The 27,844-nt window shown below is 38.3% G+C and overlaps 1 protein-coding gene and 1 pseudogene across 3 annotated transcripts; one reads left to right on the top strand and one right to left on the bottom strand.

Annotated features, from left to right (window-relative positions):
• Positions 1 to 455: 455 nt before the first annotated feature.
• On the top strand, positions 456 to 19,883 carry p4ha1b (prolyl 4-hydroxylase, alpha polypeptide I b). 3 transcript variants are annotated; one of them, XM_046856387.1, is made up of 16 exons: positions 456 to 605; positions 4,925 to 5,001; positions 5,561 to 5,657; positions 8,177 to 8,328; positions 9,398 to 9,535; positions 10,692 to 10,931; positions 11,225 to 11,430; positions 12,796 to 12,972; positions 13,686 to 13,756; positions 14,264 to 14,329; positions 16,747 to 16,846; positions 17,022 to 17,075; positions 17,337 to 17,402; positions 18,277 to 18,345; positions 18,449 to 18,545; positions 19,287 to 19,883. In XM_046856387.1, exons 2-16 carry the CDS (start codon positions 4,926 to 4,928, stop codon positions 19,355 to 19,357), a joined length of 1,680 nt encoding a protein of 559 aa, XP_046712343.1. In that variant the 5' UTR covers positions 456 to 605; position 4,925; the 3' UTR covers positions 19,358 to 19,883. The 3 variants fall into 3 exon arrangements, with proteins under 3 accessions (XP_046712343.1, XP_046712342.1, XP_046712341.1); XM_046856386.1 differs by lacking the exon at positions 13,686 to 13,756 and having other exon boundaries at positions 14,259 to 14,329; XM_046856385.1 differs by lacking the exon at positions 14,264 to 14,329.
• Positions 19,884 to 20,588: 705 nt separating this feature from the next.
• Positions 20,589 to 27,581, bottom strand: LOC124390578 (annotated as a pseudogene).
• Positions 27,582 to 27,844: the final 263 nt, after the last annotated feature.

Below are 27,844 nucleotides of genomic sequence, written 5' to 3'. Positions count from 1 at the left end.
TCAGATGTAAGTCGCTTTGGATAAGAGCTTCTGCTAAATGCCATAAATGTATAAATGGTTTACAAGACAGAAGATGTTTAGAGGAGGTAGTAGCTGAGTAGTTACTCCTCAGAAGGTTGGGGTTCAAGCCCTCGTTGGGCCCTCGAGCAAGGCCCTTAACTGCTCAGCTGTAAGTCGCCTGGGATAAGAGCTTCTGCTACATGCCATGAATGTATAAATCTTTTACAAGACAGAAGATGTTTAGAGGAGGTGGTAGCTGAGTAGTTACTCCTCAGAAGGTTGGGCCCCCTTTGGACCCTTGAGCAAGACCCATAACTTTTTCTACAGGTTTGTGTATGTGCTGGTACAAGCTGGGATACACAAAGAAAGAATTTCACTGTGAACCGCCCATGAACTGAGTGGTGTGTGAGTCTCTGCACGTATCACAGAGGAATCCCACCAGCAGATGGCGAGTGAGGGGGAGGAAATAGGAGGCGCAGGATATATCACGGCTGCAAAACCGGAGCGTGGAGTAAACAGTTGGAGATTCGAGTAGAGGAACCTTGAGAGCAGCTCGGAATCTGTGTGTCATCCGGTGCATGTGGACTGACTGACAACGTGGAAGGGTAAGGATTTCATTCATGATCTGTGGTCCACAAGGTTTAGGAGGTATCTCTAGTCAAAGTGGTTCCTTTCTTTCTTTCTTTCTTTCCTTTTTTGTTTGTTTGTTGCATGGTTGCAACTTTCTTGCAACAAACTGGTACATTTCATCATCTGCAATTCAAATGGAGATTCAATGACATGCATTTATTATCTTCTGGAAGTTGGTTGGTATAATCGGTGCTCTTCCTGGGAATGATATGAGCTCTACAGCAATGAAGAAAAAGTTTCTTGGGAAAAGTTTGAAGTGCACGCGCATAGTGTTAGATCTTTACTATGGTTTCATTTCCCTTTTTTTTCTTTCTCTGTCCATTTTTTGTTCATGCAAAACAAAAATGCAGCATTTATACACCATGACAGCCGATTCAGGATTTTCTTGCATGTTGAAACAAGCTCAGAAGGTTCTCGAAAGTGAGCCTTGGAATATTCAGATGCGCTCGTGCAAGAAGATACCCGGTCTCGCGCGTTGCCTTTTTTTTGCCACCATTAAACCCCAATCAGTGCACTGCACTCCTCCTCCCTACACACCTATCGCTCCTTTTTACCCTTCAGTCTCCTGTGATGTGGAGATCCGAAATGGAAATTCGTTCCCTGGAGCAAGACGAGGAAGCAGGAGGACATGGAGAAGGAGGAGAAGGAGGAGGGGAAGAGAAGGAAGGAAGGGAGGGATGGATGAACACGTGGCAATCCGTTCCAGCGCTCCTCGCTTTTGAGATGATTTCAGGTCTCCATGCAGGACCCGCAGATCGTCACGAACGCACATCTGGCCTGATGTTACATCACGTGACGTCTTTTTTTTTTTTTTTGGAAATGAAAGCGGATTATGAAACTCGAACAGCAGATATGCATCTGGACACGTTTTTATTTATATCTAAAACACGTATCTCATGGAGTCTCACTTTTTTTCTACAGAATGATAGAAAGTAATAATTGTTATTGGAAATCATTTCGCATGTGGGAGTTGATCAGGACAACTGGCTGAAGATCAAGAGAAATACAAGATCAACCAAAATACTGTTTGCTCTAATTTTTAAGATGTTGGACTTCTATTCAGATGGTTATGAGTTAAAATCCCAGCGCCACCAAGTTGCCACTGTTGGGCCCCCAAGCACGGCCCTCAACCCAACCATCAGCTATTTAGGTGCATCCATGGGATAATTTGAAGTCACTCTAGATGAGATTTATACACGTGAACTCTCAGAAAAATAATTATGCAGACACCATACAAGTCATGAATTTATTTTACAGTGAAAAGATTTACAGACATGAGTTTTATTTTTGTTCAATAATCAGTAAATTATTAAAAGAGTGTGTATGAAACCGTAGAACTGCAATCAAGCTCTCTTAAAAATATATTTTTATTCTTAGGAAAATATATTTGTAATTTCCTTTCTTTCTTTCTTTCTTTCTTTCTTTCTTTCTTTCTTTCTTTCTTTCTTTCTTTCTCTCTTTCTCTCTTTCTTTCTTTCTTTTATTTGCTTTCTTTCTTTCGATCTTTTTTCTTTCTTTCTTTCTTTCTTTCTTTTATTTTCTTTCTTTCTTTCTTTCTTTCTTTCTTTCTTTCTTTCTTTCTTTCTTTTATTTGCTTTCTTTCTTTCTTTCTTTCTTTCTTTCTTTCTTTCTTTCTTTCTTTCTTTCTTTCTTTCTTTCTTTCTTTCTTTCTTTCTTTCTCTCTTTCTTTCTTTCTTTCTTTTATTTGCTTTCTTTCTTTCGATCTTTTTCTTTCTTTCTTTCTTTCTTTCTTTCTTTCTTTCTTTCTTTCTTTCTTTCTTTCTTTCTTTCTTTCTTTCTTTCTTCTTTCTTTCTTTCTTCTTTCTTTCTTTCTTTCTTTCTTTCTTTCTTTCTTTCTTTCTTTCTTTCTTTCTTTCTTTCTTTCTTTTATTTTATTTGCTTTCTTTCTTTCTTCTTTCTTTCTTTCTTTCTTTCTTTCTTTCTTTCTTTCTTTCTTTTATTTGCTTTAATCCTTTTAATACATTTTATATATATTAGATTAGATTAGATTAGATTTTATTGTCATTACACATGTACAAGTACAAGGCAACGAAATGCAGTTTAGGTTTAATCAGAGTTACATAAGTTACATAAATTAAATAAAATGGTATTATAGGAGTAATTTACAGATGTGTATGTACTATGAACATTATATATATATATATATATATATATATATATATATAAATTTGGTGCAGGGCTTTCAGTTTGGTAAACACATTACTAAATACAATCCTTTTTACGTCCAGGGTTAAACTCTTGAGTTCCCTCAGGAATGTTTTAAGTGGCGGACCTCAAGTTTGTTTAGTTTTCACCTCGCACTTTGAGCGCACATCTTTGGTATCATTATTAAACTTGAAAACATACACAAAAACGCCAGGGGTATTAAAATAAACGAGAGTTAGCGCAGTGTCACTGTATCTGTCACTCGCTCCGTATCAGAAATACGATTGTTTGCCACATGCATGAAAACTAAAGAATCCATAGGGCTAGCGTTAGCCGCTAACCAGGAAGTGGCTTGTAGCTAGCGCTGTGAATTTTTTAGCGTTTCATGTCCAGCTTTAAGAATTTCTCTTAAAGGGAGAAAATCCTGACAATTCCACATATCGAGGGAGTGAATGAATGAAGGATGGAAGAAATGTCTGCTGTAATAAATAGAACAGTTATGTAGATTATATCTTTAGACAATTTTATATTAAATGTAAAACACACACACACACACACACACACACACACACACACACACACACTTACATACGTATTTTTTTATTCAATCAATTTCATTTCTGCCAATTTAAATGAATACTGAATTTAATCAATTTAATAAAAAGTGTATTGCATTAATTTAATTTATTCTATTTTATTTTAGATAAAGTATTATAAAATATTCATTTATTTATTATTTAACCAAGCAGGCATTTTATTGACATTTTTAAAAAATGTAAACATTAATAATAAAAAAAAAAATTACAAGCAATTTTATGTTTATATATATATATATATATATATATATATATATATATATATATATATATATATTGTATTTCTTCATGTTGCATCATATCCTATTTAGATTCGCTTGATTTGGGACTACAAACGTGTAAAGCAGATGGTGAACAGATTTGTTGTGACCTCTCAGTCACACTGTGTGTGTGTGTGTGTGTGTGTGTGTGTGTGTGTGTGTGTGTGTGTGTGTGTTTAACACATTGCTGAAGCATTCCTTCACTCTCCTCCTCCTCCACGTGGCTCCTTACACAACCAATGCCAGTGTTTGTTTAATTAACACACACACACACACACACACACACACACAGACGCACACACACACACACACACACACACACACACACACAAATCTGTCTTGTTTCAGGCATACAGAGCATTCTTGAGAGTTCACGAGTACTCACACGCAGTTTTGTAAACACACTTACTCACACCTTAGCGTTTTCGGAATTTATTCTGAGTGTGTGATAAATGCAGTGTGACAGATGTATGATTGCTATAAGACAGCTTTATGAATGCTGTTTGTCTGCTTTATAAATCCTGTATGCATGCTCTATGAGATCTTTCTGATAGATGTATGATTGCTATATAAATGCAATATGAGTGTTATATGATAACTGTATGTCTGCTGTATGAATGCTGTTTGTCTGCTAATGATTGCTGTATGAGTCTTGGTGAATGCTGTATGAATAGTGTGAATGCTGCATGCCTGCTAGTTTGAGTTTAGTATGACTCTTAAGTGAATGCTGTATGACTCCTGTATGAATGCCCTACGAATGCTGTGTAAATGCTATATGACTCTTAAGTGAATACTGTATGACTCCTGTATGAATGCCCTACGAATGCTGTGTAAATGCTATATGACTCTTAAGTGAATACTGTATGACTCCTGTATGAATGCCCTACGAATGCGGTGTGAATGCTATATGACTCTTAAGGGAATACTGTATGACTTCTGTATGAATGCCCTACGAATGCTGTGTGAATGCTATATGACTCTTAAGTGAATGCTGTATGACTGCTGCCCAAATACGTTTTTACATAGATACTGTGTGAATGCTCTATGAGTGCTGTATGAACAGGGCTGTGCACTGAATCCTCTCAGTTCAGCTTCACTTGATCTTTTCTGTGTGTGTATTGTGTGTATTGTGCAGTGGCCCAGATCCTATTCACCAGGAGGACAATAGGGACCCAATGTGTTTGCAGTAAAGTGCACTATAGTGAAGTGAACAGAGTTTTACTCATCTGTTCTTCTCTCTCTCTTTCTCTTCTCTCTCTCTCCCTCTCACAGGATGGTGCTGTGCTGGTTAATGTTGAGTTTGGTTCTCCAAACTCTCCACGCCCACAATGACTTCTTCACATCTATTGGTGAGATACGTCTTTTCATTTCACTTACATAATAATGCAGTTAAATTATAAAAAATAAAAGTTTTGAATACAAATTAAAGGTATAAAAAGGTATTTAAAAGGGTCTATCTATCTATCTATCTATCTATCTATCTATCTATCTATCTATCTATCTATCTATCTATCTATCTATCTATCTATCTATCTATCTATCTATCTATCGAATGATCGATCGATCACTGTGGGACTCCTGTATAAATGCCCTATGAATGCTTTATGACTGCTATATGATTTCTATATGAATGTTTTATGAATACTGTGTGAGTTCTGTGTGACCGCTATATGAATCTGTATAAATGCCCTATGAATGCTATATAACTGCTATATGAATGTTTTAAAATACTGCATGACTGCTATATGAGTCGTGTATAAATATATATGTATATACTTTTTCTTTCCTGCATTTTCTCTTTTTTAAGAATCTTAACGGGTTCTGAGTTGTTTTTACCTACGGGGAGTTTTTATTCATGCCAAAGTATATCCAAGTGTATATTTCTGATCTTTGACCTCTAACCCTTAGGCCAGATGACGGACCTGCTGTACACAGAGAAGGACCTGGTAACATCACTGAAAGATTACATCAGAGCTGAAGAAAAGAAACTGGCGCAGGTTAAACAGTAAGTTTGTGTTTGTACGCACACAAGTACACAAGTACACTAGGACACAAGTACACACGTGATCGAAAATACAGTGAACTGAGTGTAAATTTCGCAGTGAGCTGAGATATTGAAAACATCTGCTCCAGGGGCCCTGCGGCCTAATTTTTTATAAATTATTTTATTATATTATAGAATATAGCTGTATAATGATAACTACATAATTGCTAATTTAACACACTATCCATTACTTCACCACCTCTATTCCTTGTATAAATAAATGAATATGTACACGTATTTGTACCTTTCGATTCCTTTTTTCTTATTCCAATCCTTTTTACGTGCGGAACATAGTTACAATCTGAGTTTCTCTCAGGAACATATTAAGTGGCGGACCACAAGTTTGTTTAGTCTCTGCCTTGCACTTTCAGCACAAACTAGAGTTAGCGCAGTGTCGCTGTGGCTGCTCACTCTGTACTGGAAATACAATTTGTTTTACGCATGCATGAAAATGCTTAAGAATTCATAGCGCTACCGTTAGCCGCTAACCAGGAAGTGAGTTTTATGTCCAGCTTCAACAATCTTTCTTAAAAGGAGAAAATCCTGACAATTCCGCATATCCAGGGAGTGAATGAATGAATGAATGGATGAATGATAGAAGGAATAAGACACTTGTTAAAGTATGCGGAAATAAATAGAACAGTTAAGTAGATCATATCTTTAGAAATGTAAATATTAAATGTAAAACACACACATAGACACTCATACACACTTACATACACATCTGTATTACCCAAAATGGGGTCTAACAAATGTAAACAATTAAAAAATTTGTGCTAAATTAATATATTACTCAGTTTGATCAATATAAGAAAAAGTGAATTGAATTAATTGTAAGTATTAAAAAAAACTATTTTATAAAATGTTATAAATTTAAAAAAATTACAAAATTTTACTGAAATTGAACCAAACATTGACTTAAAAATCGAGGTACGTACCGAACTGTGAATTTTGTGTACCGTTACACCCCTAATATATACATTTATATATGTAATATATACAGCAGGTAAAATAAGTATTAAAAACGTTATCATTTATCTCAGTAAATATATTTTGACATAAAATCTTTACCAGATGTTGGTAACAACCCATACAATCCACACATGCAAATAAATCAAACCATAGGTGAGTACAGTACCTACAATATCTTATTGTTGCAAAACTTACAGATGGCATTGGTTACAGAAGGATTTCTAAACGTCTGAATGTTCCTGTGAGCTCTGTTGGGGCCATAATCCAGAAGTGGAACAAACATAATTTCACTATAAACTGGCCACAAGCAGGTGCTTCTCAAGATTTCTGACAGAGGAGTGAAAAGAATTATCAGAAGAGTTGTCCAAGAGCCAAGGATCACTTGTGGAGAGCTTCAGAAAGACCTGGAATTAGCAGGTACCGCCAAGGCCCGTGTGCACGCTCACCATGCAAATTTCCATTTCTGAAGAACAAACATGTTGAAGCTCGTCTAAAGTTTGCTGCATAACATTTGGACAAGCCTGTGCAATAATAATAAAGTCTGGTCAGATGAGACCAAAATGTAACTCTTATAATGCCATAATTCACACCATGTTTGGAGGACAAATGGCACTGCACATCTCCCCAAAAACACCAGAACAACAGTGAAGATTGGAGGTGAGAACATCTTGGTGTGGGGCTGTTTTTCAGCTTACGGTACTGGCAAACTTTATATAATTGAAGGAAGTATGAATGGAAAAATTAGACATTCTTTATCAAAAATCTGCTGCCATCTTCCAGGATGATGAAGATGAAACGAGGGTGAACATTTCAGCAAGATGATGATCCCAAACACACAAACGAGGAAACTCTCAATTGGTTTCAGAGAAAGAAAATAAAGCTGCTAGAATGGTTCAGCCAATCACCTGACCTGAATCTAATTAAAAATCTATAGAAAGAACTAAAGATCAGAGTTTAGAGAAGAGACCCACAGAACCTTCAAGATGTGAAGAATGTTTGTGTAGAAGAATGGGCCAAAATCACACCTGAGCAACGCATGCAGCCAGTTTCTCCATACAGGAAGCGTCTTGAAGCCGTCATGACCAACAAAGGCTTTTGTACGAATTATTAAATACATTTCAGTAAGTGTGTTCAATACTTTTTATTACACATAACTTTATAGACAGCTACGGTTTGATCTTGTTGTATGTGTGGACTGCATGGGGTCTTACCAACATCTGGTTAAATATTAATGACAATAACACCTTAAGAAATATATTTACTGAGAAAAATGATGTGTTCAATAGTTATTTTACCTGCTTACCTGCTTCAGATTCTTTAAATTTATATGTTGTACATATATTTACATTGCACACGGCCACAATATGAAGTTTTAAATGTAAGTAACAGAGCACAACAGTGTCCAAGGTGAAGGCAGTTTAAAACTGTTTGGTAGAAATACAACTGAGTGTGTGTTTGTGTGTGTGTGTGTGTGTGTGTGTGTGTGTGTGTGTGTGTGTGTGTGTCAGATGGGCTGAGAAGTTGGACTCTTTGACAATAACGGCGATGGAGGACCCTGAGCGCTTCGTAGGTCACCCGGTCAACGCCTTTAAGCTGATGAAGAGACTGAACACGGAGTGGGCCGATGTGGAGAGTCTCGTACTCAGTGACACCACTGACGGTCCGTCTGCTGTGTACTCTATCTATCTATCTATCTATCTATCTATCTATCTATCTATCTATCTATCTATCTATCTATCTATCTATCTATCTATCTATCTATCTATCTGTCTATCTGTCTATCCAATCATCCACCCACCCGTCTGTCTGTCTGTCTGTCTATCTATCTATCTATCTATCTATCTATCTATCTATCTATCTATCTATCTATCTATCTATCTATCTATCTATCTATCTATCCATCCATCCATCCATCCATCCATCCATCCATCCATCCATCCAATCATCCACCCACCCGCCTGTCTGTCTGTCTGTCTGTCTGTCTGTCTGTCTATCTATCTATCTATCTATCTATCTATCTATCTATCTATCTATCCATCTATCCATCTATCTATCCATCCATCCATCCATCCAATCATCCACCCACCCGCCTGTCTGTCTGTCTGTCTGTCTGTCTGTCTGTCTGTCTGTCTGTCTATCTATCTATCATCTATCTATCTATCTATCTATCTATCTATCTATCTATCATCTATCTATCTATCTATCTATCTATCTATCTATCATCTATCTATCTATCTATCTATCTATCTATCTATCTATCTATCTATCTATCTATCTGTCTATCTGTCTATCCAATCATCCACCCACCCGCCTGTCTGTCTGTCTGTCTGTCTATCTATCTATCTATCTATCTATCTATCTATCTATCTATCTATCTATCTATCTATCTATCTATCTATCTATCTATCTATCCATCCATCCATCCATCCATCCATCCATCCATCCATCCAATCATCCACCCACCCGTCTGTCTGTCTGTCTGTCTGTCTATCTATCTATCATCTATCTATCTATCTATCTATCTATCTATCTATCATCTATCTATCTATCTATCTATCCTCACTGTATCTCTGTCTCTCTCTCTTTCTCTTTATTTCCTCTTCCTGTTACTCTATAATGTTATGTCTCTTTTTATCACTCTGTCTCTGTCTCTCTCACTGTGTGTGTGTGTGTGTGTGTGTGTGTGTGTGTGTGTGTGTGTGTGTGTGTGTGTGTGTGTGTGTGTGTAGGTTTTATCTCGAATTTGACGGTACAGAAGCAGTACTTTCCCAATGATGAGGATGAAAAAGGAGCAGCGAAAGCTTTACTGCGACTGCAGGACACGTACCAGCTCTCAGCCAACACCATTTCTGCTGGAGATCTGCCTGGTATGTGTGCATGTGGGTCCTTGTGTGTGTGTGTGTGTGTGTGTGTGTGTGTGTGTGTGTGTGTGTGTGTGTGCATGAATGTTGATATTCTGATGATGTCCACATTAGGTGTGTATTCAGTACTTAAACATTTCAGGGTAGCCATAAAAAAATGATAGTTATGTCAAAGAAAACTCAAATCATGTTTAAAAATCATCTACTAGCAAAAAAAAAAAAAAAGAAAAACAAATGAAAATATTTCTAAACTCTCTGGTGACCAGTCCATGAATCCTGGCATTATCATCTTGGAACATTGGCGTTCCATCAGGGAAAATCTTGGTAAACATAATGGTGCTCAATCTAAATCTGAACTTCTGAGACCACTCTGTGCAGCTGGGGATGGTTCCACCTCAACAGCCTAAAGATCAAAAAGGCATCTCACGAACTATAAGGATGGATTTGAACTGTGATCAACTCTACTAAGTCTGGTTCCTCTCAAGGTTTCTTTCTCCAGCCATCTCAGCCACTGGCTCACTTATTAGGGATAAACTTTATAAGCAACAAACTAATAGGCACTAAACCTATACTATTATACAACTTTATAACCACTTTATCTCTCTAAAGCTGCTGTAAGACAATGTCCATTGTTAAAAGCGCTCTACAAATACAAATGAATTGAACTGATGCAACCCCACATCATAATGCTTCCCCCACCAGCTTATATAATAGGCACTAAGCATAATGGGGGCTTCACTTCATCCGCCTCTCCTCTTACCCTTACTCTTACAGGGTAAAAACTCACCACCATGTATTTTTGAAATGGTCTGTTAATTGACATTTAATTGACAGGCGGTGATTGTGTTTTATTTTTCCTTTTCCCAGATTACAGTAATTACATCAGTTTCTGGAATTGTCTATAATAAATCTTTTCACTCATCATACTGTATTAATTCATTCTCTCAAACCAATGTGTGTTTATTTGGGGTGGGTGGTATCTTAATGGTTGAGGCATCTGACTTTGGATCCAAAGGTTTTGAGTTCAAATCCCAGGGCATACACTTGAGCAAGACCCTTAACCCCAAAACTGCTCCGGTGTATGAATGGTACGTCACTCTGAATAATGGCATAAATGTAGCAAAAATGACATCATCTCAAAATGTATGTTCTGTCTTGGAAGGTGTGGTCCATAAGAGCCGTATGACGGTGGAGGACTGCTTCGAGCTGGGGAAGGTGGCGTACTCGGAGGCGGATTACTACCACACCGAGCTGTGGATGACTCAAGCGCTCAAACAGCTGGACGAAGGAGAGGACTCGCCCGTGGACAAAGTGACCGTCATGGACTACCTCAGCTATGCCATTTACCAGCAGGGCGAGTTAGACCGCGCGCTGGAGCTCACCAAGAGGATGCTTAAGCTGGGTAAAAGCACACCAAACACCCCTCATAACCAGATGAACTTATTTTAGATAGCTTTAGTCTGTTGATTATGTTGTAATCTATATATTTCTGGTAGCTTTGTGTCCATTATCGGAAGCAAATCAAATTTAATTGGATTGAAATTCAAGACAAAATACCTCTAAAATAAGCTTCTGTGTAATTCGTGGAAAAACAGTTCTCTAAACATTGAAACAATCAAACGGAGTTCTGACTCCGCCCCCTATATACCGAGATCCGGTAAAGCTTACGTTGTTTCTGTGCATGTGGGTTGCCAGATCCCACTCACCAGCGTGCCAACGGAAACCTGAAGTACTTCGAGGTCCAGCTTGAGAAGCAGAGGAAAGAGGAAGAAGCTGCAGAAGGTCAAACGGGAGAGAAGAGACATGTGGATAAACGGGACGTGCAGATGAGGCGCTCCAGAGACCCACTGCCCGAGAGGAAGAGATACGAACAGCTATGCAGAGGAGAGGGAGTGAAAATGGTGAGGAGTTTTTTGGAGGACAGTTCAGCCTCCCTCTCAGTTTCTTCCCTGTTCGCTTTAATAAATAATAATACACTGCTAGTCAAAAGTGTGGAAACACCTAGTGTTTCATGGTTTTTGAGAGACACCTGCATGTTCCTGTGGTTTCTATTTAAAAATCCCTTAGCATGAAGAACAGTTTTACACACTTTGGACATCCGGACACTTTGTTTCTCAAAACGTTCAGCTTAAATACTTTGCTGTGCCTCTTGTAAAACTCTCCAAAGATGTTCTTCATTAGTTGGAGATTTCTTTACAGTCCTGTTCATCCTAAAGCGCACTACAGATATGCTTCTTCGTCTTGTTGCACGGTGCAGTCGGTTCCATCCAGACGCATTTCAGATGCAATTGCGTGGTGTGAGATGAAGTATGGATTTGGTTTCCATGTTGGTTCTTTTCACATTCCGGAATAAGTCTCCAACATTCCCTGCTCCAGAATAACCCCAAACCATGAAGCTTCTTTTCCATGTTTGACTGTGAGGGTGATGCAGTCAGCTAACAATTTCCGTCTTACACGACTTCTTCTTGTTGTTAATAAAAATCCCAATTTGGACCCCACAGAATTTTCTTCCACTTACTCACTGTCCAATTATTTTTTCCTTTTATCAAGTTTGATGCATAGAAAGCAAAGGAACATGCACGTGTCTCAAAAACATAAAAAAACCCAGGTGTTTTCACACTTTTGAGGGACACAATATATTAAAAAAATTAAATTAAAACTTGTTTATTTAATTTCATTTAATTTTTTTTATTTTTACTTTTTAACTTTTTTATTTTACTTTCAGAAGTTATAGTAGCTATAAACACACATTCCTTCACCAGCGTCTCTTTCTTTCTCTCTTTTGAATGCTAAAAAACTGCAGCCTCTCATATTACAGCGAAAACAAAGACTTACCGGAGGTTTTTTCCGCTCAGAAAACACTGTTGCGATGTTGATAAAACTGGAGACTCCTTATGTTAATGTTACAAACATTTTGTCTTACCGACTGCTTTCATTTAATTTATAAACTAACTAAATAAATAAGAATAAAAAGACTGATGTACAAACCCTTTCTTTTATTATTAGGCTTAAATTTTACAGAATATACATTACGAAAGTCCCTGTAAACTAGCTGTTGCTATGGAAACCGTAACGTATTAGAACATATGCACTGATGTAAACCTGTGAATTGAAAAAGAGCCGTTCTGTCATAGTGAGATAATGATAATTATAATAATAATGCATTAATTAAATTAGTTTATTTTCTAATGAAATCTCTCTCTCTCTCTCTCTCTCTCTCTCTCTCTCTCTCTCTCTCTCTCTTTCTCTCTCTGATTGGCCGGCAGACTCGTCGCAGGCAGAGTCGTCTGTTCTGCCGATACGTCGACAACAATCGCAATCCTCGTCTGCTGTTGGCTCCCATCAAGCAGGAGGACGAGTGGGACCGCCCACACATTGTCCGCTACTACGACATCATCTCCGATTACGAGATCGGAAAGGTCAAGGAACTCGCCAAGCCCAGGGTAGGTTCCGGCTCTCTGAACTAGAGCTGTGATTAGTCACTAGTTGTCACGTGATTAAAAAAAAAAAACATTTTCACGGATATTGCATCGTTTGTACAATACTTGCTTCCCGGTTCATACTTGAGGTCTGACTTACAGGTTTACAGATAAACATCTTAATAAAAGTTTATTGGGTTTGTTTAAGCCCCGCCTATTTGACTTCGCCCCTTGGAACTTTCCTTAGCAGATTCCTCAATGACATCTGATTGTAAATGTTGCATGATTTTAGTTTTTTTTTTTGGTGAAAGATCTAGAGATAGAAAGAAGTACATGAAAGAGACTGGAGAGAAAGGGAAAGAAGGGGGAAAAAGGGGGGAAACTTTAGCGAAATGAAGAAAGAGAAATGCAGCACTGATGAGTGAAAGAATGACAGCAATGGAAAGAGAGAAAGCATAATGGGAAGGAGAAAGAAAAAAGAAATAGAGGTGGAGAAACACGGAACGAGTGAACGAGAAGATGGACAAGAGAAAAAAGATTTAATAAAAAGAGTGACTGGGGGAAGGAGATAGTGAAGAAATATATAGTGCTGATGAAGAGGAAGAAAATAGATAGATAGATAGATAGATAGATAGATAGATAGATAGATAGATAGATAGATAGATAGATAGATAGATAGATAGATTTCTATATGGAACAACAGCTCCTCCGAATTAACTCCTGTTTTGGCTCCGTAGCTCCGGAGGGCCACCATCTCGAACCCCGTCACAGGCGTGCTCGAGACTGCCCCCTACAGGATCAGCAAGAGGTAAACTTCGAGGCAGGAAGGGATGCGTAATAATCACGGAAATCCACAGCATGATCACGTGTGTATCCAGAATCCTGCTGGATTTGATCTGAAGAGTTTATAGTCCAGGATATTTCGACTGTATTTATGATAAAACTGAAATTCCCACATCATGTGATCTTGCTGAGGAGTTCTAAAGCGATGTACGATGTGAACGGACGCCTTGCGCTTTGCTTTTTTTCCCTGCCGTCGTTTTTTCATGACTGCGGTGCAAAAGGGGACCTCAAAAAAATTACAAATACAAATTTTCCCATTGGAATTATGGGAAATTTCAAATTAGGACAACGGAGACGAATTGACGCAATAGAATGGACAAATTTGTTATATATTTGCTGCCATAGATTAAATTTGTCCCTGTTTTGCTCTTTCTCTTTTTCTTTCTCTGTTTTGTTTCTCCCTGCGTCCCTCCATCCTGTTTTCTGCTCCTGTTTTGTCTCTTTTGTCTGCCTGTTCTTGGGATTAGCTAAGGCGTGCCACAGTGCATGACCCAGCTACGGGAAAACTCACCACGGCTCAGTACAGAGTCTGCAAAAGGTAATTCAACTCAATTCCATTGAAGCGTTATTTAAAAGCAGAAAAGAGCAGAGCAGAACAGGACATAAAACGACAGAGCAGAACAGGACATAGCAGAACATAACAGGGCAGAGCAGAAAAGGACAGAGCATATCATAACAGCACAGAGCAGACCATAACAGGACAGGACAGAGCAGACCATAACAGGACAGAGCAGAACAGGACAGAGCAGAACAGGACAGGACAGAGCAGAACAGCACAGGACAGAACAGGACAGGACAGAGCGGAGCAGAACAGGACAGAATAGAACAGGACAGAGTAGAAAGATCCACATGAAGAAGAAAGGGGGGGAGGAACCAAGAGAGAAAGATGACAAGAAAAGACAGGGAAGGAGAATGAGAGACAGATTGATAATGGACTGTGAGTGAAAGAGGAAGGGAAAGTACAGAGGAAGAAAAAAGGAAGAAAAAAAGACAAGTGGAATAAAGAAGAACAAGACAAAAGACACGAGGTCCTTAAAGCAGTTAAACAGCTATACACATTTTACACACACACACACACACACACTCACACACACACACACACACACACACACATTTGCGCGAGCCACTTCAGTCGAGTCCCTAAAATACTCCCTTGATAAAGTTATATATAGACAGACGTCTCACACGGCCACACTGAAGTGGTTTAACCAAGCCTGCTCATTACTTGTGTGTGTGTGTGTGTGTGTGTGTGTGTGTGTTGGGTGGAGTTTCTGTAACCCAGTCTGGATTCATGTGTAGGGTTATTGTGAGGCCTACGTGAGCGGACACACGCTCAAGGGGAAAAAAGTGAAGAAAAAAAAAGAAACATTTGTATGAAGGGGATTTGAGAGAGAGAGAGAGAGAGAGAGAGAGAGAGAGAGAGAGAGAAAATTGAAGAGTGAAAATGAAAGGGATAGTGGGGAATAGCAAGGAACAAGATGTAGCAGCAGATAAAGAGGAAGAACAATATAAAGAGATAGACAGAGATGGAAAGTTGGGGAGAGAGAAAAGAAAGAAACGAGAGAAAAAAATGAGAGGTGAGAAAAAGAAAAGTTGGAGAAAGACTGAAAAATGGGGTAAACAAGAGAAAAGGAGAAGAAGGATGATAGATAGATAGATAGATAGATAGATAGATAGATAGATAGATAGATAGATAGATAGATAGATAGATAGATAGATAGATAGATGGGGCAGGGACAGAACAGAGTGGAAGTGAGAAAAACGATTGGAAGAGAGAAGGAGAGAAAGTAGAAGAGGGAAAAAAATGCAAAAAACTGAAAGAAGGACAGAGTTAGAAAGAGGAAAAGGATGAGCTGTGGGTTTACAGTGATAAGAGATGAATCTCTGTTGAGTCTCAGTATGACAGAGAGAAAATATGGATCCTCATTGGCTGAGATTGATATGGGAATGAGAAATCGTCCAATCAGAGCACAGCTTTCTGTAGGCAGATATTACATCAGTGTAGCTGGGATTCAGTATTTTGAGATCTTACCTTCTCCCTCTTTCTTTTTCTCTTTCTCTCTCTCTCTTTCACTCACTCATTCATTCTCTCACTCATTCTCATGCCCTCTCTTTTTTTTTTCTCCTTTTTTCTCTTTCTTTCAATCACTCACTCAATCACCGTTTCTTTGTCTCTTTCTTCCTCTTGCTCTGTCTGTGTGACTCTCTCTCTCTCTCTCTCTCTCTCTCTCTCTCTCTCTATTTTTTCCCCTCTCCATCCCTCTCTCTTTCTCCCTCTCTTAATCTCTTCCACTCACTCATTCTCTTGCTCAGACTCGAACACTCCTGGCTTCCACGTAGTTTTATAATATTTTCAGCTCTGTGCATTTGATAAACCTTTTTGAACTTCACAATCAGCGAACAAGCAAAAGATTTATACCAAATTATTACAAATTAAAGGCCAAAATATCTCTAATAACGAGTTCATTTGAAGCGCATAAGGTTTTTGCTACACACCTCATTACTTTATCATAAAAAAAGTGTTGTGATAATTAGCTCGCTCCTTTAAGTACCTACTGTGTGTTTTAGAAATTAGCTAGTAACTTGAAAACCACAAGATCTTTTGTATAATTAGCTAAATTATACCACAACCATGAAGTGTTTTTATATAATTAGCTAGAAACTCTAAACCACAAGGTTTTTTTATATTAGCTGGTTACTTTAACCTCATAATGTTTTTCCCAGTTTGCTAATTGGCTAGTTGCATTTGTTAAGTGTATGAGAGGGAGATTTACACGTCAACCTTCCTGAGCTGTATTTATAAACCTGTGTGGAAGCATGCTAGTCCACTAATATGGCTAACACCGGACGCATTAACAACCGAAACAACAAATGACATCAGATTTTGTTTAACAGAGTTTCTGTGAAGGTGTGTTTTGTAGTAATTCACACTGATTTTGACCTTTCACCCTTTAGTGCCTGGTTAACAAGTGACGAGCACCCAGTGATCGAGAGGATCAACCAGCGTATCGAGGACGTCACGGGTCTGAACATGCTCACAGCCGAGGAGCTGCAGGTGAGAGATTAAAACCAGACACCTGGTGAACGTTTAGGGGGAGACGTTTAAGAAATGATTACTTGGGGTTATACGTGGACGTATTTGCGGCTTGAGAATTAATTGCTTTTGATAATGTGGTGATTTCTTTCATGTTTGATTAAGTTTCAATTTAATGTTTTTTTTTTTTTTTTAGGTAGCAAATTATGGTGTTGGAGGACAGTATGAGCCACATTTTGACTTTGGAAGGGTGAGTTAATTTTTTCTTAAATAGATTTATTTATTTTTTTAGTGTTTACATGATGATGATTATTTGTATAATTTTTATTATTATTATTGTTGTTATTATAATTACCATTATTGTTATTATTAGTGTTGCCACTACCATTATATTTACTGAGCAATAAACAAACGATAGATAGATAGATCGATCTCTCTGTTAACTCTCTGTGTGTGTGTGTGTGTGTGTGTGTGTGTGTGTGTGTGTGTGTGTGTGTGTGTGTGTGTGTAGAAAGATGAGCCAGATGCATTTAAAGAACTTGGCACAGGGAACCGAATCGCCACCTGGCTCTTTTATGTAAGTCATTGCTCCCAACAATCACTCCTCCATCCACCTGTCTGCTTTTTATGACCTCTGTCACCATGTGTTGTTTGGGTCCCTCCCCCACACACACATACATACACCCACACACAAACACACACATACACAATGGAGCTTAAGAGGTTGAAGAATGGAACGTCGGTTCGATCAGGATCGGCTCTGAGCCCTTTCCTGTTTGCAGTGGTGATGGACAGGTTGATGGACGAGGTCAGACAGGAGTCTTCGCAGACTATGATGTTTGCGGATGATATTGTGATTTGTGGTGAGAGTAGTGAGCAGGTGGAGAAGAGCCTGGAGAGGTGGAGGTATGCGCTGGAGAGAAGGGGAATGAAAGTCAGTAGGAGTAAGACAGAGTACATGTGTGTGAATGTGAATCTACTGTTTCACCTATCCATCGATTCATCCATCTGTTCATCCACTATTTTTTATTTATCTAGCCATTCATCCATTGAGCTATCCACCTGTCCATTTGACAATGCCCCAACCTTTTATGCAGCCAACCATCTGTTTATCCATCCATCCATCCATCCATCCATCCATCTATTCATTCATCCATCTATCCATCCTCTGTCCATCCATTTATCTGTCCATTCAGCTATTTATCTAATTACCAGTGCAAAATTACAGCAACTCATCCATCTCACATTTTTCACATTTATTCTGTTTCCCACTTCTTATGATTTTGGTTCTAAATGCTCAGATCTGGTTTATAAGTGACCCTCAGATAAGGTGTTATCACAATACTAGCTTCATTACATGTACATGTTCTATCATGATTATATTATCAATTTCTGACCATTAAAACAATTGAATAGTTTAAATATTAAACCTGTCGAATTTGATTCTACAGATGAGCGACGTGGCAGCAGGGGGCGCTACAGTTTTCACAGATGTTGGAGCTGCAGTTTGGCCCAAAAAGGCAAGACTTAATTTTTTACTACTTTCACAAATATATACTAAGTTAACTAATAGTGTATATGTGTTAATGTGTGTTAATGTGTGTGTGTTTGTGTGTGTTGCAGGGAACAGCAGTTTTCTGGTATAACCTGTTCCCTAGTGGAGAGGGGGATTATAGCACAAGGCACGCCGCCTGTCCTGTACTGGTGGGCAACAAGTGGGGTGAGCTACAGTTCTCCATTTAATATCACCATTTTTACTACAATTCAGTGGATTTTCAATTAAAAAATATAAAGTACAAAAAATTATAATAAAAGTATAAAAATAGGGATTTAAAAATAAAAATAATATATATACTATAAAATTTTTATTATGAAGAATTATGAAGATAATAATATACAAATAATAATAAATATGTTAGAGTTACATTGAGTCATATGAAACCTATAGAATTGAATTTGAATTGAATTGATAAGGAATCGGGTCATTTGCAGAACGAAGAAAAAAATACAAAAAAAAAGAATAAAAAATTTGGAAAAAATCGAAAAGTTGAAGAATAAAGTTAGCACATTGGAAAATATTTGGAATAATAAAAAAAGAAAAAAAAAAACGTGGGGAAAGATACAGATTGCAGAGATAAAATGAGACTAGCTGAAGCACATGGACATACACTGTATGGTCAAAGGTTTGTGGACACCTGAGCGTAAGATTATGTGCTTCTTTTTGATTATCCTATTCCACATTTAGTCTCCATTTGCTTTTATAAAACCCTCCACTCCACACGTTCTGTTGTAGTTGAGGTGAGAAGATTGAATGAAATTGTTAGATGTTTGGATAAGTACATGCACAAATGGATGGACGTATGAAAAGAGGGTGGATGAATGGATGGAGTAGTAGATGAATAGATGGATAGGTCTTTTAGATGTTTTTTTTCCTTCATGAGATTTTTTTTTCTCATTCCAGTGTCGAACAAATGGGTCCACGAGAGAGGGCAGGAATTTAGGCGACCCTGTGCCCTCAGTGAAACCGAATGACGAACAGAAAACCTTTCTTCCTCCTCCTCCTCCTCCATCCATTACACCTTCAGTACACTGACAATCTCGAATTAGATTTGCCATTGCTCTTTACTTTTAGAGCAGCAACTGGTCTGTTTCACATGTAGAAATGGTCAACATTAAGGACACACACACACACACACACAGAGTCTAACAGAGTCTAAACTTTAACCACTGAAGCGGCCAAGCACTCCAAACATAAAAAATAAAGGAATTAAACACAGGCGTTGTTTATGTAAGAGTTCAACTCTGACCAAAGGAGCCATTATATATACAGAAATAAATCAGGGTTGGACCGTTCCAGCAGACGTTCAGTCTTTTTCTTTTTTTTTACAAAACCCAAATTCCTGGTGTGACCAAGTGTTATGTTTTTTCCCTTTTTTTGTTTCTGGGTTTCATTTTTATTTATCTGAAGAGGTCAAAACCTTTCGTGTTGTTTCGTTGTCTGTGCAAATGTTATAAAGTGTCGTGTTTTCTATGGAAATAAAAAACAATGTGCCTTTCATGAGTCGAACTTCTTTCTTTCGAATACTATAATCTTGTCGTAAATCTTTTGAGAAAAGTTTGGATGCTTCACCATAAGATAGACCCTTTTTTTTTTTACATTGCATTCCACATTAAATCTGTATTTCCTGTTATTATAGCCTCCACTCTGGGAAGATGTTCCTCTAGATTTTGTGGGGATTCATTCAGCCACAAGGGTGGAGGTGAGGTGAAGTGAAGGTTCCTGGGGTGCAGTCAGTGTGAAAAATCCACCCCAAAGATGTTCATTAGGATTAGAAGATCTATAGCAGGAGATCTTTCAGTCCAACCAATGTAGAGCAGATCTTCATGGAGCTGGATTTGTGCAGCTTGACACGGTCATGCTGGAAGAGGTTTGGTCTCGTAGTTCAAGTGAAGAAAAATTTTTGAATGCTCCTGCATCCAAAAGGCGTCCAATATAATTGGCCGTCTCCAACTTTGTGGTAACGGTTTGTAGAAGAACCACATATATGTGAGAAATTCAGGTGTTTATTAGTCCAAACACTAGTAATCTCTAACAAATATATTCAAATAATTATTTGATTCATAATAACACCAATTTTAAGTGCAAAAAGTAGTACTGATGGGGAGTATTGATTCTGGAAGCATTTAATAAACATTAAATCTGATCAGCAAGTGCTCTAGGAAGTGCTCCTACATGAAAAAAAACATCAGTAGGAAAAGAATGTTCACAGTTTTTGTGTTTTCCATTACTTTATTAATTCCATTTAAATTAATTTATGTCTTTAAACCATGTTTTCTGTCCACCGACCAGAAGAGTTGAAAATACGGTTCAGCTACAGCGCTCTATATTCTAGAGCAAATTTCATTCAAAAATTCCAGTATTTTGTTTTTACACAAAAATTTCCACTGTGCAGGATATTCCATAATCAGGCCATGAATGCTGCAGAATGTTTTTTCACCCACCTGTAAAAAAAAAAAGATTAGCAAGATTTTTTAATTTAGTGCATACAAATGTCTTGTGGTGGCATAAAAATGTCCCCTCCACTTCCACCCACTCCAGCATGACAATGCCCTGTGTATAAAGCCAGCTCTTTATAGGTTTGACCAGTGACGGGTGGTCTGGTAAAGCAAAGCCTTCTAATATTTGTTCCATAAAATTGTATTAATTTATTTCCAACAGTTTATTCTCTTCAGTTCGTAGCGTTTCTCTCGGTTGCACTGATTCCAGTACGTGTATGTGGATGTTAGATTTTTTGTCCAATCAGATTTCAGCCTCTATGTGCTGCCATGTCAATCTAATCTGCTCAGAACCTTCAGAATCAGTACTGCTGGCCTTTTACCATAGAGAATATTTTTAACGGGTCTGTTTCTTTAACCAATCAGATTTCAAACTCGCCTCACAGGCCAGCTAGCTAGCCCAGAATACCGTCGCCATTTTTTCGTCCTCTGATTGGTTGGTCAGAGGAAACTGTTACAGCCAAGTTCAACTGGAAAAAACAAAACGTGTGTAGCTCTGCCCACATTAATACACCTGAGTTAGTCTTTTTTATGACTACAGAAGACATGGTGAGGAGGTCAGCCAACCATGAAGCTAGCTAGCGTGTCTCAGCCAGGGAAAGGGTTTGTTTACCACTTCCAGACCAGTGAATACGAGCGGTACCACTGGATTACAGCCTCTGAGGAGCGCTGCACATTATGAGTCTGTATCTCTGGTGAGTAGGTTGGATTTTATTTACATTTTTATGTTTTTGTCATGTTGTTAGACAAATATTGATTCTGAACTTCTCCAGATGATGTAGGTGCACAGTTGTGGTTGTAGAGTAGAGGTTTGGAGTTTTAACTGGGTTTCTTGCTTCAGTAAAATGGTTTTCATCAGCCTTTAATAGCTACATTATTGATTTTTTATTGCACATTATTGTACACACCTTTAAACTAGAGGATAGCTGGATGCTGTGGCAATCCCACACTGGTTTTTCCTGTTCCTCGACATCTTGATATAGCCTTTGTCACCCCAATCGAGACCCCAGCTGTGAAAAAAGGAAAAGAAAGAAAGAAAAAGGTCGTTTGTGAGTAATTTAGGGGTAAATATATATAAATTGTGTTAACTGGTGCTATTCTGACCACGTGCATCAGCATGTCTGCAATTTGTGAATGGAGGGCAGTGCTGGACGAGGTCAGTAGTAGCTGTGTGTAATTTTCATTAACGAGTGTTTTCTGTTTTAATAAGCACCAAAGAAAAGATAGAGAGAAAAGAAAACTTTGAGTAAGAGAACTGAATAAACAGAGGCATGTTGGGGAAGTGGTAGCTCAGTGGATAAGATGGCTGACTTCTGATCGGAAGGCCGTGGGTTCAAATCTTACAACCAATAACCTGCCACTGCTGGGCCCTTAAACAAGGCCCTTAACCCTCAGATGCATATTTGTGATAAGTGTCACGCTGGATAAGGTTGTCTGCTAAACGTGTAAATTGGTGTGTAGCAAAACAAAACCTGTATTATATCACCAACAAGCTTTTCACTTTTTATTTTTACCTGTTCTTGACAAGCCAGTAGTCTTCTCCATTATCAGTGCCATATCCAACAGCTAAGACACCATGATCCAGGTCCATACTGCTACACTCGGGCTCATTGTAGATTCCTTAAATCAGTTAAAATATCATGCATATTATTATTTTTATTTTTCAGAAACCGCGTTCAGATTGCTCTGGAGGCATTAGGAAGAACCGATTAGAGATTTGAGAGATTTACCAGATGTATAGAACTGGAAAGATTCGTGACCGGCGTCAATGGCGACAGAAACGGGTCCGACAGTTGCCACGGCTTCCTGTAGAGCTTTTTCATCTTCACTGTTTATATCCACATAGCCAGTGCAAGTGGCTCCCACAGTGTCTGGTTTAAACCTGCAGTCCCAAACCTATAAAAGGAGAAAAGGGAAAACTTTGGTCTTAACACATGTAACTGAAAGCTTGTGGCTTTAGAAATAATGCCTAAAAAAGCAAGTAAGGGTTTGAAGCACTTATACAAGTTGTCGCCAATCAAAATTTAACATTTGACTCACGGTGGCTTCATAAGGGTAGGACTCCTCTGTGTCAATTCCTTTGTTGTCCTTGATGTAATCGAAGGCCTGGTCCATCAAACCACCTCCACATCCCATGTTTCCATATTTCCAAGAGCAGTCCACTAACTGCTGTTCACTCAGTGACACCAGCTTCCTGTCTTCCTAAATGTCTGACCTTCCAATGACCCGGTCTGAGAGAGGAAAGTTGATATGTAGAGAAAAGGGTGAAAAAAGACATCAGACAGTCAAGAAAAGGTCTTCTTATGACTGCATGAATGACACTTAATACATTTATTATATTTATGATTACCATTCAAATGATTAATTAGTGAGAAACTAGTTGCTATCAATGCAGGTATCAGTTGTTTTCTTATGAACGACTTGTTTGACACTGAGTTGGTGTTACTGATGTAAATTCACCCTTTGTTACCAAACACTAAGTACCTAAATTAGGATACAATTATGATTCATTCTCAACCTGTTCACCATTAAACTGCTGGTTACTTTAAAACTAACCTTCATCTGGAGATCACAGGAAATCATATGTGAATATTCGATCTGTCAACTGGTTGCATGTGTCAGATTTATTGTGTGACTCGACCTGTGAAAAGCTGTTGCTATCAAACATTGTTTACTTAATCAGCTGAGTCGATGTGATGTGAAGATCAAATAGACCAAATGATGGAAGGTTTGTGAAGAAATTTACCCTGTATATATATATATATATATATATATCCTGCTCTTACCGCACTGAAGGCCCAGCAAGAACCACAAGCCTTCTGGTCTTTAACATCAGTCACATAGCCCTTCTTTCTCCAGTCCACAGAATCCGGCAGAACAGCGCCACCTGCCGGTCGAAGGAATGTAGCTGCACTGTGGGTCTTGGTTCTGTTGAAGAATCATAAGCAGCCCTTGAAGACAGACTGTCTGTACTCCTGGTTACTCTTTTAGAGTAAGAGAGACATTAGACATTAGATGGTGAGGAAGTGGGAGCTCAGTAGTTAAGGCTCTGATCAGACGGTTGGGGGTTTAAGCCCCGATGTTGCCAAGCTGCCATTCTTGGGGCTTTTTAATTAGGACAAAGGTTCATTGTCTATATGGCTGCGTGAACATGATTTGTTTATTATATATATATATATATGTAAGGATATGATTTGCTATCATAATAATATTATATTAAATTATATTTATCCACAGACATATTCACACAGTTCACTATTTTATTTCTTTTATTTTTTCAAGCAAATTGACTAGTGATTTTCTCCATGTGGTAGAAAAGGTCAGATTTTCCTTAAACCTTTCATATGATGTCCTTTGGATTGATCATTAGTTTGAAGGCATCTGCCATTACAGCATAAAGAGGATCAAATCATAAAAAAACATCTTACGTAAACATGTAAATATTTTTAACATTCAACTTTCCATGACTTGTTGCTCATGATTTTGTTTGTACAATACATTTTTGTGTTAAGTAATTAACACTATAAACATGCACTATATGGACAAAAGTGTTGGGACACCTGACTTTTCCAGCAATATTTAGTTCTTTTTCAAACTGTTACCACAAAGTTAAAGCGACCCAATTTTATAGGACGTCTCTGCATGATAATTTTCCCTTCATTTGAACTACAAGACCAAAACCTGTTCCAGCATGAAGATATGCTTTACATGGGTTGGAGTGGAAGATCTTGAGTGGTTTGCTATATAAAGACCTCAACCCTATTGAAACTTTAGAATGATATTTACCTCCATATTTACCTGACTTTATGAATGAATCTCCAGCTAAAACTGAATCTCCACACACCAATCTAGTGGAACATCTTCCCAGAAGAATTGAGGTCATTTATAACAGCAAATGGTGAAGAAATTTGGAGTGGGATGTTCAAAATGCACAAAATTTAATGGCCAAATGTCCACAAACATTTGTCCAAATAGTGTGTGTATTTCTCTTTACCATGTCTGCAAAGAAGTTCATGCCGAGTCTGTAGCTCTTAATTCCCTGATCAGCCAGCATGTTGTGTACCAGGACCAGCTTTCGGTTTTCCATCCAAGTCATCTTACGTTGTGATTCCTCCTCTACAGTTTTATAGATCTTGCCTAGAGAAAAATAAATAAATAAAATGTATTAATTAATCAATTAAAAAAATATTGTAATACAAAATATTAATAAAATAATTTAATAAAGAAAGGTATATAATATTATGTGTATATATATATATATATATATATATATATATATATATATATATATATATATATATATATATATATAAGACTTCTTCTTCTTCTTCTTCTTCTTCTTCGGCTCCTCCAATTAGGATTCGCCACAGCGGATTATCCGTCTCCAAACCCCCCTGTCCTCTACATCTGCCTCTTTCACCCCAACTACCTGCATGTCCCCCTTTACCACATCCATAAACCTCCTCTTTGGTCTTCCTCTTTTCCTCCTTCCTGGTGGCTTCATCCTCAGCATTCTCCTACTGATATACCCCATGTCCCTCCTCTGCACATGTCCAAACCATCTCAATCTCACCTCCCTCACCTTGTCTCCAAAACATCCTACATGCGCTGTCCCTCTAATAAACTCATTTCTAATCCTGTCCATCGTCGTCACTCCCAACGAAAACCTCAACATCTTCAGCTCTGCTACCTCCAGCTCCACCTCCTGTCTTTTACTCAATGCCACTGTCTCTAATCCATACAACATCTCAGGTCTCACCACAGTCCTATAAACTTTCCCTTTCACTCTCACAGATACTCTTCTATCATATATATATATATATATATATACAGGGAGTGCAGAATTATTAGGCAAGTTGTATTTTTGAGGATTAATTTTATTTGAGGATTTAATTTGAACAACAACCATGTTCTCAATGAACACAAAAAACTCATTAATATCAAAGCTGAATATTTTTGGAAGTAGTTTTAGTTTTAGCTATTTTAGGGGGATATCTGTGTGTGCAGGTGACTATTACTGTGCATAATTATTAGGCAACTTAACAAAAAACAAATTCATACCCATTTCAATTATTTATTTTACCAGTGAAACCAATATAACATCTCAACATTCACAAATATACATGTCTGACATTCAAAACCAAACAAAACAAATCAGTGACCAATATAGCCACCTTTCTTTGCAAGGACACTCAAAAGCCTGCCATCCATGGATTCTGTCAGTGTTTTGATCTGTTCACCATCAACATTGCGTGCAGCAGCAACCACAGCCTCCCAGACACTGTTCAGAGAGGTGTACTGTTTTCCCTCCTTGTAAATCGCACATTTGATGATGGACCACAGGTTCTCAATGGGGTTCAGATCAGGTGAACAAGGAGGCCATATCATTAGATTTTCTTCTTTATACCCTTTCTTGCCAGCCACGCTGTGGAGTACTTGGACGTGTGTGATGGAGCATTGTCCTGCATGAAAATCATGTTTTTCTTGAAGGATGCAGACTTCTTCCTGTACCACTGCTTGAAGAAGGTGTCTTCCAGAAACTGGCAGTAGGACTGGGAGTTCAGCTTGACTCCATCCTCAACCCGAAAAGGCCCCACAAGCTCATCTTTGATGATACCAGCCCAAACCAGTACTCCACCTCCACCTTGCTGGCGCCTGAGTCGGACTGGAGCTCTCTGCCCTTTACCAATCCAGCCACGGGCCCATCCATCTGGCCCATCAAGACTCACTCTCATTTCATCAGTCCATAAAACCTTAGAAAATCAGTCTTGAGATATTTCTTGGCCCAGTCTTGACGTTTCAGCTTGTGTGTCTTGTTCAGTGGTGGTCGACTTTCTGCCTTTCTTACCTTGGCCATGTCTCTGAGTATTGCACACCTTGTGCTTTTGGGCACCCAGTGATGTTGCAGCTCTGAAATATGGCCAAACTGGTGGCAAGTGGCATCTTGGCAGCTGCACGCTTGACTTTTCTCAGTTCACGGGCAGTTATTTTGCGCCTTGGTTTTTCCACACGCTTCTTGCGACCCTGTCGACTATTTTGAATGAAACGCTTGATTGTTCGATGATCACGCTTCAGAAGCTTGGCTATTTTAAGACTGCTGCATCCTCTGCAATATATCTCACTATTTTTGACTTTTCTGAGCCTGTCAAGTCCTTCTTTTGACCCATTTTGCCAAAGGAAAGGAAGTTGCCTAATAATTATGCACACCTGATATAGGGTGTTGATGTCATTAGACCACACCCTTCTCATTACAGAGATGCACATCACCTAATATGCTTAATTGGTAGTAGGCTTTCCAGCCTATACAGCTTGGAGTAAGACAACATGCATAACGAGGATGATGTGGTCAAAATACTCATTTGCCTAATAATTCTGCACTCCTGTATATATATATATATATATATATATATATATATATATATATATATATATATATATATATATATAAATATATTAAATTTTTATATAAAATTATTTAATTGAATATTCTCACCAAATTTTAGTTTCCAGGCATGAAACTCCAGGTCTTCCAGAGAGATGCTGGCTGCACTGGCCAGAGCCACAAGAGTCGCGATGATGATCAAAACCCTCATTCTGCAAATAAATCAATGTTTTTGGTGTAAGAGCAGAATAAAAAGTCAAAATTCACATTCTGTTTTCACTCTCCCCAGGCGTCCTTCTTATTCCTCTCAGTTGTCCAGAAATACTAAAAAAAACTGTCTAATCAACCATATTCTCTTGTTGGTTAAAATAAAATCAGTGCAAGAGATGAGCTTTCCTTAGCCTTTTCAGGAAATAGAGATGCTGCTGGGCTTTCTTGGTGATGGAGCTGGTGTTGAGCGACCAAGTGAAGTTCTCCACCAGATGAACACCAACGAAATTGGTCTTTTGATGATCTCCACGGAATATTCATCTATGATCAGTGGATTCTGTCAGTGTTTTGATCTGTTCACCATCAACATT

Source organism: Silurus meridionalis, chromosome 8 (genome assembly GCF_014805685.1).
Source record: "Silurus meridionalis isolate SWU-2019-XX chromosome 8, ASM1480568v1, whole genome shotgun sequence".
Lineage (NCBI taxonomy): Eukaryota > Metazoa > Chordata > Actinopteri > Siluriformes > Siluridae > Silurus > Silurus meridionalis.
The sequence above is the reverse complement of the archived record's forward strand: the minus strand, read 5'-3'. Positions and strand labels throughout refer to the sequence as shown.

Bases quoted from the DNA above. Each gene is read 5' to 3' on its own strand.
- p4ha1b (XM_046856387.1), top strand. From the start codon at position 4,926: ATGGTGCTGTGCTGGTTAATGTTGAGTTTGGTTCTCCAAACTCTCCAC. The intron at 17,076-17,336 runs GTGAGTTAATTT...GTGTGTGTGTAG, and splicing joins CACATTTTGACTTTGGAAGG to AAAGATGAGCCAGATGCATT. The intron at 18,346-18,448 runs GCAAGACTTAAT...TGTGTGTTGCAG, and splicing joins CTGCAGTTTGGCCCAAAAAG to GGAACAGCAGTTTTCTGGTA.